The sequence below is a fragment of the Triticum urartu genome, chromosome 1A (genome assembly GCF_056163025.1).
Source record: "Triticum urartu cultivar PI428250 chromosome 1A, HENAU_Tu73, whole genome shotgun sequence".
In the NCBI taxonomy this organism is placed as follows: Eukaryota; Viridiplantae; Streptophyta; class Magnoliopsida; order Poales; family Poaceae; genus Triticum; species Triticum urartu.
In genome coordinates, this window is record NC_141873.1 from 69,281,912 (window position 1) to 69,297,306 (window position 15,395).

The window sequence follows — 15,395 nt, forward strand, 5'->3', positions numbered from 1 at the left end:
GTAATCTAGCAACGAAGGGAAGGAGAGTGCATCTACATACCCTTGTAGATCGCTAAGCGGAAGCGTTCAAGTGAACGGGGTTGATGGAGTCGTACTCATCGTGATCCAAATCACCGATGATCCTAGTGCCGAACGGACGGCACCTCCGTGTTCAACACACATACAGCCCGGTGACGTCTTCTACGCCTTGATCCAGCAAGGGGAGAAGGAGAGGTTGGGGAAGACTCCATCCAGCAGCAGCACGACGGCGTGGTGGCGGTGGAGGAGCGCGGGACTCCAGCAGGGCTTCGCCAAGCACTACGAGAGACGAGGAGGGAGAGGGGTAGGGCTGCGCCAACACGAAGAGCAAATCACATGTCTTGGGCAGCTCCAAACCTCAAGTATATATAGGGGGAGGGGAGGGGCTGCGCCCCCACCTAGGGTTCCCTCCCTAGGGGCGGCGGCAGCCCTCAGATCCCATCTGGGAGGCGGCCAAGGGGGAGAGAGAGGGGGGGCGCACCTAGGGTGGGCCTTAGGGCCCATCTGCGCCTAGGGTTTGCCCCCTCTCCTCTTGAGGCGCATGGGCCTTGGTGGGGAGGCGCCCCAGCCCACCTAGGGGCTGGTCCCTTCCCACTATTGGCCCATGTATGCCTCCGGGGCTGGTGGCCCCACCTGGTGACCCCCCAGACCCCTCCGGTGGTTCCGGTACACTACCGGTGATGCCCGGAACACTTCCGGTGGCTAAAACCATACTTCCTATATATCAATCTTTACCTTCGGACCATTCCGGAACTCCTCGTGACGTCCGGGATCTCATCCGGGACGCCGAACAACATTCGGTAACCACGTACATATTTTCCCTATAACCCTAGCGTCATCGAACCTTAAGTGTGTAGACCCTACGGGTTCGGGAGTCATGCAGACATGACCGAGACAACTCTCCGATCAATAACCAACAGCGGGATCTGGATACCCATGTTGGCTCCCACATGCTCCACGATGATCTCATCGGATGAACCACGATGTCGAGGATTCAATCAATCCCGTATTCAATTCCCTTTGTCTATCGGTACGATACTTGCCCGAGATTCGATCGTCGGTATCCCGATACCTTGTTTAATCTCGTTACCGGCAAGTCTCTTTACTCGTTCCGTAACACATCATCCTGTGATCAACTCCTTGGTCACATTGTGCACATTATGATGATGTCCTACCGAGTGGGCCCAGAGATACCTCTCCGTTTACACGGAGTGACAAATCCCAGTCTCGATTCGTGCCAACCTAACAGATACTTTCGGAGATACCTGTAGTGTACCTTTATAGCCACCCAGTTACGTCGTGACGTTTGGCACACCCAAAGCACTCCTACGGTATCCGGGAGTTGCACAATCTCATGGTCTAAGGAAATGATACTTGACATTAGAAAAGCTTTAGCATACGAACTACACGACCTTTGTGCTAGGCTCAGGATTGGGTCTTGTCCATCACATCATTCTCCTAATGATGTGATCCCGTTATCAACGACATCCAATGTCCATGGTCAGGAAACCGTAACCATCTATTGATCAACGAGCTAGTCAACTAGAGGCTTACTAGGGACATGGTGTTGTCTATGTATCCACACATGTATCTGAGTTTCCTATCAATACAATTCTAGCATGGATAATAAACGATTATCATGAACAATGAAATATGATATAATAATAACTAATTTATTATTGCCTCTAGGGCATATTTTCAACAAGCGCTGCTGCTGGCGGCGCTCGAAATACGCCGCCCAAGTCGCGTGGTTGTCGGCGGCGTACTGGGGGAGGGAGAGTTGGGCGTCGGTGAGGGAGGCGCGCACGACCTCGACTTCCTCGGCGAAGTATTTCGGCTTCGCCACGGCGTCGGGCAACGGGGGAATGGGCACTCCCCCGACGCTGAGCCTCCACCCCGTCGGCCCGGCGCGCATGTCCGGCGGCGCCGGGATGTTCGCCTGGAACAGGAGCCAGGACTCCTGTTCGCGGAGCGAACGGCGGCCGAAGCCGTTGGCCGCCGCCTCGTCTCCGGGGAAGCGTTCCGCCATGGCGACGGGCTCGGGAGAGGTAGAGAGATAGAGGGAGGGGCTGGGCGGCGGCGCTCAGGAGAGGTAGGGAGAGGGAGGATCTGGGCGGCGGCGAGGGACGGGGCTGGTGTGGGCACAGGCGAGTGCAGGCAACCGGTTATATAGCCGCGTCGCACCCGTGTGTACGCGTGCGAGGGAGGGGAGGCGTCGGCGCGCCGTCCCATGACGCGCCGCTCGTGAGGAATCAATGGCAAGGCTGACCGGCGGCAGCCTTGGTATTGATTCCTCGCGGGAACCGAGGCCGTTGGGGGAAGACGAGGCGCCATGTCGCTGACGCGGCGGGCCCGCGGCTGTTTCGCGCCAAAACAGTTCGCCCTGGCACCCCCAGGCGCCCCCCAGCGCGCCGGGTTCGGCCTGAGTCTGCCGACGCTGTTTTCGGCCCAAGCCGGCGAAAATCGGGCTTCTGAAGGCGTGACTGGGCCATTTTTTTGGCGCCGACGCGAAAAAATCGTCTGGGGAAGCCTTCTAAGGGCGCGGGTGGAGATGCCCTTAGCGCCCAAAGCAACACAAGAAATTCGGCGTGGTTGCTTACCCCCCAACGCAGCCGCATCGGCATCAACCTCCATACCGCCGTCTCCGAATTCCCCAATTACAGAGGAGGCGAACCAGCCCTTGATCGGATCCCGACTCCGACTGCTGGGTGGAACAATGGTAACGCAGTCGGAGCCAGCATCAACCCGTCGTCCTCCACCGCCCTCAACCATGGATTTATTCTCCACCTCCTCCTGCGTCCGCCGCCGATTTTCTTGAACCCCTCGCCGGCTTGTCTGACGCTTCCGACGACGACATGGATAGTGCGGAAGATCGACCCTCCTTGGTTGTGGAGGAGAAGGACAAGCAGCCTGTTCCCTTTAGCGACGCTCCGTCTCCAGTGCGCGCTGTGCTCAACCGTCCGTGGCCATCCGCCGTCGTCATCCGGCCGGAGGATAATCCGTCCGGAAAGTACCGCACTCTGGTGGCCACCGCCAAGGACATTGGGGACCCGATCTCGCCGGAGGAGATAGCCGCGCTGGAGGACAAGGAGGGCGACGACGCAGGCACACGGTTCTACAAGGCAGCTGCTCGGGCCAACGTCGTTATGAGGAATTACATCCATGAACACGGCAGCCTTTACATGGATGAGAACGGCAAGTACATGATGGACAACTCCACCCAAGTTGAGGAAATACGGTAGTCTCTCCCTGCCACTCCAGAAATTAATTATTCATGCATACTTGTTTGTTTTTGGTCCATGTCAAACTTTATCCAGCACTTATCTTCTGCTCAGTTTCCTCTTCACTTTTATGATCATGATTTGTTAGAACTTCAATGGGTTGATATATGGTAGTATCCCGGAATTTTCCTTTCGGCAAAATTGATTCTTTACAAGCATTGGATTTGACTTACCATAGATCTGCAAGTTGTAGTCTTCCCCTATCAGCGGCTTTGACCAAATGCACACACTCTTTTGTTGCTTGACCTTGTACTACGGAGCCATTGTCTTGCGATTGGCTCGAACTCCTCAATATGTTGAAGCTAATTCCTCCTGCTCTCCTGTACCGCTAATGGCAGTTAGAAGCTACAGACCGTGAGCGATATTTGAAGCTTCCTCGCTAGTCAATTAGTGCGACCTGGTTGAATTGAACAATGCAGCTTATTGTCAAAATTGTTCAGCTTAATATGAAAGCTCTGCAGCAACTTAACATGAGCTCAAGAGGGGTGGTCACTGGAGCTCATTTTTTCTCTCCAGTTCATGCAGGAGGGTTGCCTGTAAATTGTACCAATAGAAGTACCTGGGGTTCTCATTTTGTATCCATGTGCGTGTGGGGAGGTGGCGGGGTGTGTGTGTGTGTGTGTGGGGGGGGGGGGGGGGGGGTCGATAAATATTTGTTTCAGTCAACGGATTATGTTTTCAGTTTTCAGAAATTACCAGCGTTCCACAATGGTTGAGTGTTTGTGCAAAGGCTAAATAATAAGGTTGTTCACGAGCTGATTTTGCTTTTACTTTTCTATCTCTTTTGTTTGAACTTCATTCCCTTTTGTCACTGAAACTCTAAGCAAGGAAGTGAGGTCTTAATCCACTGGTGTATATCAGAAATCAGAAATCCGTTATTTGTCTGTTTAATGCTCTAATAATATGTTTCTATCATTGTAGTTGCAAGCATGTTACAGCAGAAGAAATGGAAGCGACGATAATGAAGCAAGAGATGACTAAGGAGCAAACTTATTTATCAGAACTGGCTTTAGCGAGTTTCAACAAGAGGAGAAAGGTATAGCAGCCATTTTCCTATCTTCCATTTGCTATTTGGTTTCTGCTTATAAATTGTATGCAAGTCGGTGTTCTGTTGCGTGCCGGTATGTAGTCTTAGAAGAATACCGGATTTTGTTTCTTGATAGTATAAATAGAAATCTAAGCTCGCATCCATGAGGACTTGAACCTGGGTTTTGGATTTTGGGTTTGTACATCAACTCTCCGAACCAAGCGAGTCCTGAAAATATTAAATTAGGATGACTAGCTAGTACCATTAGCGGCACAAACTGCATGTTTCAAAATACTTGAAGTGTAATTAATGAGTGTTTCACTTAAACTTAGGGAACCTTTTGAAGATTACAGAAATCCCTATTCCACTTCTAGCATTCTGTAGTGGCTACTGATAATAATTCTTGTTAATCCAGTTAAAAGAATTAGCAGCCAACTCCATTCATAGTTTGTTACGAATTTCTAGCAGTACATAATAGGCATTTCATTTTATTGTGTCCAGTTTTGGTTCTTCTAGTGGTGCTTCTTTGTACTGGATATTTTGTTCCCTTAGAGTTGTGTTTGATTATCTTATTAAGTTCCGTTTTGTGCAAGTTTGCAAGTGCAATCACCAATTACGTGCACCACATTACTGTGACAATGCTCAATATATAGCTGCACAATTTTCTAAACCAGATATTTTATTTTCCTCAACTTTCTTGCCCAAATTACAGGTGAAGTTTGAGTTGTGTGAGACATTGCTTTCTAGGCTCTTTTACGAGAGCAGCCATATTTTTACGCACCTAAATTTCGTCGCCAAGCGCAAGGATAAGAAGAAACTCTTTTTTGCTGAGATAGAGGACTGTGGACGGGGTCGTGAAGAGATCTTGAAAGTACGCTGTTGCGTTCCCCTGGATTCATTATGTGAAGGTAAACCCGAATATTATCCAGATCAACGATTTATTGGTTTTGTGTTTGTTCCCTATTCACCAGTTTGTTGCTATATATTTTGGCACTGAACGACCTCTTACTACTGTATTTGTTATGCAGGTGGTTATTATTACTACTGTGATGATCCTAGACGTGGCTGTAGGAAAGGGTTTGACTTCACACGTTGCTACGGCTGCAGCGAGTTCCTGAAACATCCGGTTGATGGCTCCACGTACTCAGGAGGCCATGACCATCGGAGGAGGAACTATGTAGTTTAGAACGTTGTTTCATTTATCAGTGGTGGAGCCTCATGGTCATGGAGGTCCATACCGGACCTTGCAGCAACGGGGTGACAGTGAGCCCCATCGTTAATTAATTAATTCACTGTGGATTCGTACACTTGTGACACATTTTTTTCTTTTATTTCTAAATATAAGACGTCTTTGACAGACAAGACGTCTTATATTTAGAAAAACGTAGTATTTTACATTAATGTCCGCTGCAAGCTCGTGGTGCGTACTCTGATGTAGTATATTCACTAAGTGTGTACTGTTGTGAATTGTGTTAATACTTTTCCGTCCTGTGTACATATAGAAATTTTATGACAAATTATGGAGTGAATTAAAAATGGATTGGGAAGATGCAAGCCACCATCCCTCTTCTTTTTAATTACCCAACACCCAGTAAGCTAAGTGCATGTAGAATTTAAGAAGACCATGTGTAGAATGTTATTGGTCGTGATTACCATGTGATTAGAGAAAAAAAAAATCATTTTTTGTATTTTAAAGTGCATGGAGAAGATAACATTACACTCTTTTTTTGGACAAATTTTAAAACCAAAAATATGCTATGTATCGCGCATGCTCTCTCTAATATATTCATCAAAGTGTAATATGGTATTTACACCATACTAAGTAAGAAAAAGAAAAAAAATGAAAAACCTAGAAAACTGCTAAAAGAAACATTAACAAATGTTAGAAAAACAATAAAAACCAACGATGAAACACACAGGAAAAAAACATGCGCAGGAAAGAGCTCTTGGAATCCGAATTGGGCCGGCCAATAAGGCGATCTGTCTTGCAATAGGGCAAGAAATAACCAAATTTTCCAAAATCACTAATTAAGAAGTACTTCTTGCAAAGTTCACTCACATTCTCTAGCGTTGCAAGTGGCGCATTGCATATGTACCACTTGTTAGAACCTAGATGTATTTTTTTGTAGATTTGTCTTTTTTAAATGGATTATCTCTTGAACCAGACGTCCAAATATCGAATTGTTTTCATGGTTGGATTTCTCGTGTTGGACATCTTTGAAATTAGAACCCATATTAATAGGTTTCTATGGCTTTTTTCCATGAAAATACCAGGGGAAAACTGAAATAATAAAAGAAATAAAAACTCAAAATACCGAAAGTCAAAAAGAAAACTGAACCTGGAAGAATAGTTACTGCTACTTGTGAGCTACGTTGGCATTTTCTCAAAGAGGAAAGAATGATGCAGTACAGTAGAGATAAGTATTTTCCTCATCTAAGAACCAAGCTTATCAATCCGGTAGGAGAACCACGTGAAACCTCGTTAGCAGCACCTACACACAAAAGAGCAAATACTTGCACCCAACGTAGTCAAGGGGGTTGTCAATCCCCTTGATGGTTATTTGCAAGCATCAAATGTGATAGTGGTAGATAGATAAATAAAACACAAAAAAATAACGGTAAATAAATTGCAGTAATGTATTTTTGGATTTTATATATTATAAAAGTAGACTTAGTGGTCATAGTTTTCACTAGAGGCTTCATTCTCGAACAAAGAGCATGCGGTGGGTAAACAAATTACTATTGGGAAATTGATAGAAAAACGCATAGTTATGACGATATTTAAGGTAATGATCATGTATATAGGCATCACGTCCGAAACAAGTAGACCGACTCCTGTCCTGCATCTACTATTATTACTCCACCCATCGACCGCTATCTAGCATACATCTAGAGTATTAAGTTCGTGAGAAACGGAGTAACGCCTTAAGTAAGATGACATGATGTAGACAAAGTAAATCCAACCAATATAAATAAGGAACAATTGTATTCGTGCCCCTAGTTGGGTCACGCTTGACTGATTTGCCCCTATTTTTTCAACAATTATGGTTTTGCCCAGCTCACTTCACTCGCCTTGTGTTTTTGCCCTTCCGGGGCGGTTCCGACCAATGACGGTTCGCCACGGAAGGGCAAAAACACAAGGCGAGTGAAGTGAGCTGGGCAAAACCACAATTGTTGAAAAAATAGGGGCAAATCAGTCGAGCGTGACCCAACTAGGGGCACGAATACAAAAATCCCTATAAATAAACCCCTTTATTTTCCCCTTAATGGCAACAATACAAATACGTGTCTTGTACCCTTCTATCACTAGGATATAGAGCACCGCAAGATTCAACCCATTACAAAGCAGCTCTCCCATTGCAAAATAAATCAAACTAGTCGGCCAAACCAAACGGATAGATCAGAGAGAAATACAAAGCTATAATAATCATGCATAAAAGAATTCAAAGAAGACTCAATTAATATTCATCAATAGTCTGATCATAAACCCACAATTCATTGGATCCCAACAAACACATCGCGAAAAAAGATTACATCGAATAGGTCTCGAAGAACATCGAGAAGAACATTGTATTAAAGATCAAAGAGAGAGAAGAAGCCATATAGCTACTAGCTATGGACTCTTAGGTTTGTGGTAAACTACTCACACGTCATCGAAAGGGCAGCAAAGTTGATGTAGAAGCCCTCCGTGATCAATTCCCCCTCCGGCAGAGTACCGGAAAAGGCCTCCAAATGGGATCATGGAAGAAAGGAAACTTGCGGCAATGGAAAAAGTATTTCGGGTGGCTCTTTGTTGGTTTTCTGATTTTAGATAATTTATAGAGGTGGAATTAGGTCAACGAAGCCACGAGGGGCGCACAATGCATCAGGGGGCGCCCTGTTGCCTTCCCGTCTCCTCGTTTGCCTTCTGGTCTCCTCCCGAAGCTTCTAGGGTCTCTCTTGTCTATAAAAAACCGTCAAAAAGTTTCATAGCGTTTGGACTTCGTTTGGTACTGATTTCCTCGAAAAACATAAACAGATAAAAAACAACAACTGGCACTTGGCACTATGTTAATAGGTTAATCCCAAGAAATGATATATAATTGCATATAAAACATTCAAGATTGATACTAGAATAGCATGAAACAATAAAAAATTATAGATACGTTGGAGACGTATCAGTTATGTTTTTCACATTTTTGAGAAACATAGGTTGTGCTTTTCTCTTTTTTGAAGAAGCACATTTGTGCTTTTCCCTTTTCTGGAAGCTCAGCTGTGGTTCTCGTGGAATCACAGGCTGTGTTTCTTGCGGAAGCACAACGTCGGTTCTCACGGAAGCACAAGTTGAGCTTCTCGCCGAAGTGATGTCCAATTTTTGAGTTAAATTTCATCATTTTTTTATTCCCTATTGCTAGGATTTTGGATTTTTACCACGTTCTCACACCTTTTTTTATCTGTTTTCGCTAAGTTGTGAATTGCGGAAGCATTTGAGAGTTTAAGGAAAGAACGTCAAATTATGGTGATAAAATCACGCCAATTAACATGAATTATACCTTAAAACAATAAAGGAAAGAGGAAAAGAAAGGGCATTGTGGAATACTCTAGAGTGCTTAATGGTGCATGGTATGAGCGCATGCGTTCCTACCACCGGTCGTACCGTGTGCCATCGATACCATCTGGTCAACTACTTCTCCCCCGTGCAACCAGATCAGAGTTTAGATGCCCATAACCACTAGAAACTCATCTAGAAGAAAGAACCCTAGCCTCTGGAAGGATTAGGAGGGGAATTGGGTAAGGGACTCCGCTACCGCATCAAGGAGGCGTCATCATCAACCATTAACTTCATCACCATTCTGCCTTCATTTCTTTGTAATATATTACACTACTGGATATTTCATTATAACCGAGAGTCCAATCACCGTCGGATATTTTCTATCATCGTTAACTATTACTAGAACCGACGGTACACCGTCAGCTATCTCCCGGCGGCCTTGCTTCGTCGGCCATTACAGTAATGGCCGATGGTACGGTCGGGTAATATTGTCGCCTACGGTGAGCCGTCGGGCATGTTATTGTGACCTGATGGCTCATCTTAGCCTGACGACATTTATAGCCGACGGTACTTCGTCGAGCATATACTCTCCAACGGTTATTGCTTCCCGTCGGTTTTCATAATAGTCGACGGTACATTTGACCCGTCGGACCTAGTTATAACCATGAGGAGAAACAAACCGTCAGCTTATTAGATGGTCGACAGTGCATACAGCCCTTCAGGAACCTGTTTGTCGCGGGCGAGAGAACACCGTCAATTTATAAATTCACCAACAGTTTGAAGTGCCCAATGGCATTCTGTGTAACCAAGACATTTGCTCCGCCATAGGGCATTACTCACCCATCAGATATTTCTTTCACCAAGGGGTGTAGCAATAACTCAGAATATTGGCATTTCAAATTCATCTCATACAAAAGCACAATATTGAGTTGCATCCAAATTGCATTAACCATAATTATCAAATATCAAATGCAGAACAAAATTGTAACTGAGATAGGTCACATTTTGCATAAGATAAATTTTCCACTAAAGCAAATTTATCCATAAGATAAATTGTTTCAATTATCTAACATAACTTCATTTTGGCATGAGTTGAAGATCATTAGGCTTCTATAGCCAATCATCATCATCGCCATCGCCATAGTCATTATATCCCTAATCTCCATAGTCATTATATCCCTCATCGCCATAGTTATCATAATGCTCATCACCATACAGACCACCCTCGCCATAGTTATCATATCCCTCATTGCCGTAGTAGTCATCATCATCATCATCATTCCCATGACTCATACTGCCTCCGGTCCTGCTTCCCATTCCCTATGTAATGACAAGACTAGTTGTCAGTATAATGCAGCTGAGATTTAAGTGACCTACATGGACCAAACTTAATTTTTCTAATTGACAGGTTAGCTGCTAGCTGCTATTTAACAGTATGACTATCTAACAATATGCTTGCCTATTCACCTTTTGATCCTTCACATGGAATTTTCAAAGGAAACATGAATCAGCAGGAACACATATTCCATACACATTGTCCAAGTAGAGTGCATATCTATCTGCAACTCTACTATTAGCAGTGTTTACATTTGCAGTCACATGACACAGCCGAACAAGTAACTAACAGAACACTATTGGCTAGTTTGGGCATATAGTAAACTAATTAAGAATGACATGTACAAAAAGAGGTTATTATAAATTTCCATTCAAATAGTTTTAATGTCAAAAGCTCACTTAAAATTTACACCAACGATATTTTAGATTACACTGCACATACAGTACCTAGCATGGAGCTAATTGGAATCCTGAAACTAACAATTTAGAGTGATCATGAGTGTGCATGGCCGAGCTTTAAGAGATAGCAAGAGTCAGTTTAGCTCCCAGTAATAAGTTTGTAAAGTACATTTGTAGAGATGTGCATGTGATCTTGTTTCAAGCAACAGTCAAAAGCATATACTAGCAGCATGTGTCCCAATGTGAAACAATCCTTGCACGTATATGTATTATAATTGAAATGCATATGTACAAAGGCTTCACCGAACATGGTTCAACAATGCTTAGCTAAAAAGGAAGAGTATTTGTAAGAAAAATATTCCGGATGGTTAGCCTAAAGTCTTTAATGCCTACTAATTCTTTCCCTACGACCTAAATGAATTATATATGAAGTACAAATAAACTATTGTTCATACTATTATATGTTTGCCTATTGATGATTTTCGAATTAACATGGTTCAGTTTATCTAGTTTTGCACATAAGATATAATAACAAATTTAGATAGGCATATGTATAGAGAAACAATGATGGCAACTGTAGGCTACCAAGTGTGGTCTTCACTTCATTTTTTTCTCATAGAAGTGTGAAAGGACATGCGGTGCCCCCATGTGTGGTTTTGGTAATTGATGACAATCTCTATGGACTAACGGTTGCCTTGAGTTATATTTGAAGCATCTGTCCATAGGATTGTCTTGAAGTCCATGTGTTGGTTTCAAGGAGTTTATGAGATGGCCAAAGTGCTTTTCAAGGAATTATCCAAAGATTGGCCATGTGTGAGTTGAGATGGCCAAAGTGCTTTTCAAGGAATTATCCAAAGATTGGTCATGTGTGAGTTGAGATGGCCAAAGTGCTTTTCAAGGAATTATCCAAAGATTGGTCATGTGTGAGTTGAGCTTATTGCAAGCATGTCTTGAAGAAGAAGATTGTGTGATCATTCATGTTTACCTTAAAGACATCATCCAAATGAAGAGCGTTGGAAAGATTCAATGTTGATCAAGACTAAGTCAAGAGTGAATCAAGTTGATCAACTCACAAAGCGTAGAAGAAGTACCGAGAGGGATCAAGTGATCCCATGGTATGGTAGGCATTATCCATTACGCTTTGTGTACTAACCCATGGTCTACGTGAGAGTTCTTTGTGGGGTTAGCTATGTTTCCATGGTCTTGCGTCAAGACGAAGATCTCATACAACCCATGGAGGATGACATCAAGTGGTGATCGTCATCAAGTTTGCAGTGTGCAAGTTCAAGTGGAGCAACTCGAAGAGTGGCTCACCCATAATGGAGTATGGGGGAGCAATCAAGCTTGAAGCTTGCCGTCCATTATGGTGTCAATGGAATTTTGAAGATGTGCCAAAGAGTGGCTCACCCATAGTGGAGTATGGGGGAGCAATCAACTAGTCTTCATCGAGCCAACACAATCAAGAAAGGTGGTCCAACTTGAGGAAGTCAAGATCGTCATCATCTAGCTCAAGTGGACTATGTGCAAGGCAAAGGTTTGCCCTTGATAGGTTTTCTATTTTACCGGTCTCATAGTGGTAGTTGGGAGACCGGGTTGTAGGATCGATTGCCGTACTATCAAGGGGGGCTCTCTAGGGAGTAGCTTGATCGTATCATTAGTCGAGAGCTCAAACCATTGCATCCTTGCATCATGTTTCTTGGTTCTTGTTTGGTTCCATTTGTGAGTCTTAGAGCTTATGGTCATCTTGATGACAAGCTTGAGTTCGTCGAAAACGGAGTTCGCATGCATCTTCTATGATGTTTTCGGTGTTGGAGGTTTTACCAGTCTTATCCGAGGAAGGGTTCTCACCATTTTATTATGGTCCTTTTGTGATTTGCTTCTTATTGATATTTCTATCAAGATTGTGTTAGCCCTTGTCATTAGCTTTCCAACAAACTTGGTTTCGTTGAATTCGGAGCTCGTATGCGAAAGTTGTGGCTATTTTGATTTTGCCTGTTTTACATAGAGAGGTTGTACCGCCCCATGGAGAGGTTGTACCGCTTGACCGGTACAACCGGTGTTTGGAGCGGTTGTACCGCTCCAAAATTGGTCCGGAGGTTGTACCGGTCATGTACCGCTCTACCACCGGACTGGTCTCTGTTGTGGTGCGGTTGTTGGGCGGTTGTGGGCCGGTTGTACCGCTTATTGCCTGTTACCGGTTGTACCGGTGCTCATAGAGGTTGTACCGCTCCTATGTTGTTCTGTACATAACGGGCAGATTCGTGGGGACCTATTTAAGGGGGTCTTCTTCCCCAATGGTTCCCCATCTCTTGAGCTTGTTTTTGCCCCCATTGTTGACCTTCTTTGAGCTTGCTAACTCTCAATCCCTCCATGGATTCTTGCTAGTTTTTGAGGGAAAAGAGAGAGGAGATCTAGATCCACATTTCCACCAATCACTTTCTCCTCTATGTGAGGGAAACCCCTTGGATCTAGATCTTGGAGTTCTTGGTGTTCTCCTTATTGTTCTTCCTCTCATTTTCCTCCCTAGCATTAGTTGCTCCGGTGGGATTTGAGAGAGAAGGACTTGGGCACTCCGTGTGCCCTTGCCATTGCATTTGGTGCATCGGTTTGAGTTCTCCACGGTGATACATGGAAGTGAAGTTTGAGAAGCTTATTACTCTTGGGTGTTTGGGCACCCTAGAGCTTGTTCCTCTTGGGTGCCTTGGCGCCCTAGACGGTTGGTGTTGTTCGGAGCTCAATCATTGTGGTGTAAAGCTCCGGGCAAGCGTCGGGGTCTCCAATTAGGTTGTGGAGATCGCCCCGAGCAATTTGACGGGTACCGGTGACCGCCCCCAAGGGTTGCCAAAGTGTACGGGTTCGGTGACCGCCCCCAAGGGTTGCCATTTGTACGGGTTCGGTGACCGCCCTCAAGGGTCCCTTAGTGGAATCACGGCATCTTGCATTGTGCGAGGGCGTGAGGAGATTACGGTGGCCCTAGTGGCTTCTTGGGGAGCATTGTGCCTCCACACCGCTCCAAATGGAGATTAGCATCCGCAAGGGTGTGAACTTCGGGATACATCATCGTCTCCGCGTGCCTCGGTTATCTCTTACCCGAGCTCTTTACTTATGAACTTTACTTTGTGATAGCCATATTGTTTCTTGTCATATATCTTGCTATCACATAGTTGCTTATCTTGCTTAGCATAAGTTGCTGGTGCACATAGGTGAGCCTAGTTGCTTTAGGTTTTGTGCTTGACAAATTAACCACTAGGTTTATTCCGCATTTGTTCAAGCCTAAATCGTTATCATTTTAAAACGCCTATTCACCCCCTCTAGGCGACATCCACAATCTTTCAAAGTGTAGATCAACTTGTTCTATCAACCATCAAGTATTTACATGTAGCAGCAGTCATTTCTCTTGGGTGATATAATCCTTTAGAGGAATGCGCTGATATAGTTAACCATGCATTTCTTTTCATAAATCTATAATTAAAATATATGAAGGATCTGCCTCTGCTACTACTTTCCATGACCCAAAATCTTGCACCATACTTGCACACATAAATTCTTTCTTGATATATGGTCTAAATGTGCTAATACATATGCAAAGAGAAACACAAAAATGGTGGAATAAGGAGAGGTCATCCCTACACATGCAGGCATGACAACAATGAACTAACCTTTTCGGTTTGGTGTTGAGGCACATCATCTTGTCCCCTTTGAAATCCGCCTTCAGAATATGATGGAGACTATGTATCATACACAAAAGAAACATTACTTAATGGTTCAATTGCTGCAAGACTACCATTGAGATGGGTATAACTTACCAAGTCATCTGCTATTGTTGCATTATGCCATCAAAGTCGACTCCTCCTTTCTCAACCAAAGACTATAAACATCACATGTCAGCACAACCCTAGTCACCAGTAAGCAGAAAGATGTTTCAGGACAATAGTACCAGGAATTGAAGTGTGGCGACAGCATTTCTCGCACTACTGCAATGGAAAACGGTGTCCCCATTAGCAAGTCTGTTCCTCTTGTTGGTTAAAGAGAACCCTCTAAATTCAGCACTACTCCACTGCTCACATTGTAGACAACAACCAATGTGGGTACCAAAGTCAACTCTCTTTGCAGAAATTAAAGCTTCCTTAGTTGGCCAGCGATTACCATCCTCATCCACTTCTGTTATGTAGGCAATTGTCCCTTCTTTAATCTTTTGATGGCTGCCGCCTTTTCCTCATGCAGCATCTACTTCACTTTCCTAGTTAAGTTCTCCTCCATGACACCATTTGCCTTCTCTTTCTCCGATGGGTCACACTTGAAACGCCACTGCCAAAAACCATCCCAATTTTTTTGTTAGTTACTTGTGCATTTGCGGTAGTGAGCATATATATAATCATCAAAGCTTCCAACACTTCATAGATAAACCAAGTAGATTTGTCATGGATGTGACCAAAATAAACAATTGTAACTACCACCCATCCACCAGTTTTAGACTTCTTATTCCTAACATGAACCCATTGTTTCACAAGTGCGTGGTCATGACATCCCTTGTGCACTTATAATGGCAAAAACACTTGCTGCAAGGACAACGGGATTCTTGGTCTACAGCAGCATCTGGCAATGAGAACGCATGATCTAGAAAATTATCTACTCCATGTTGCCAAGCTTCAGTGATCAACTTCCCTTGTCTCTCTTTGTACATCCAACTATTGTTGGCATCTACATTGCTATATATGGAAGCAGGAGGTATAATATAAGCATTGGATTTAATCATGAATGTGAAGTGTAATATACATTAATTATACTATAATAGTGAGAACAT

The 15,395-nt window shown here is 44.2% G+C and overlaps 1 protein-coding gene across 1 annotated transcript; it reads left to right on the plus strand.

Moving 5' to 3' along the window:
* Window positions 1-2,586: 2,586 nt before the first annotated feature.
* On the plus strand, window positions 2,587-5,875 carry LOC125532705 (uncharacterized). The gene is made up of 4 exons (XM_087522343.1): window positions 2,587-3,256; window positions 4,221-4,335; window positions 5,039-5,234; window positions 5,355-5,875. Exons 1-4 carry the CDS (start codon window positions 2,874-2,876, stop codon window positions 5,510-5,512), a joined length of 852 nt encoding a protein of 283 aa, XP_087378469.1. The 5' UTR covers window positions 2,587-2,873; the 3' UTR covers window positions 5,513-5,875.
* The last annotated feature ends 9,520 nt before the right edge of the window (window positions 5,876-15,395 follow it).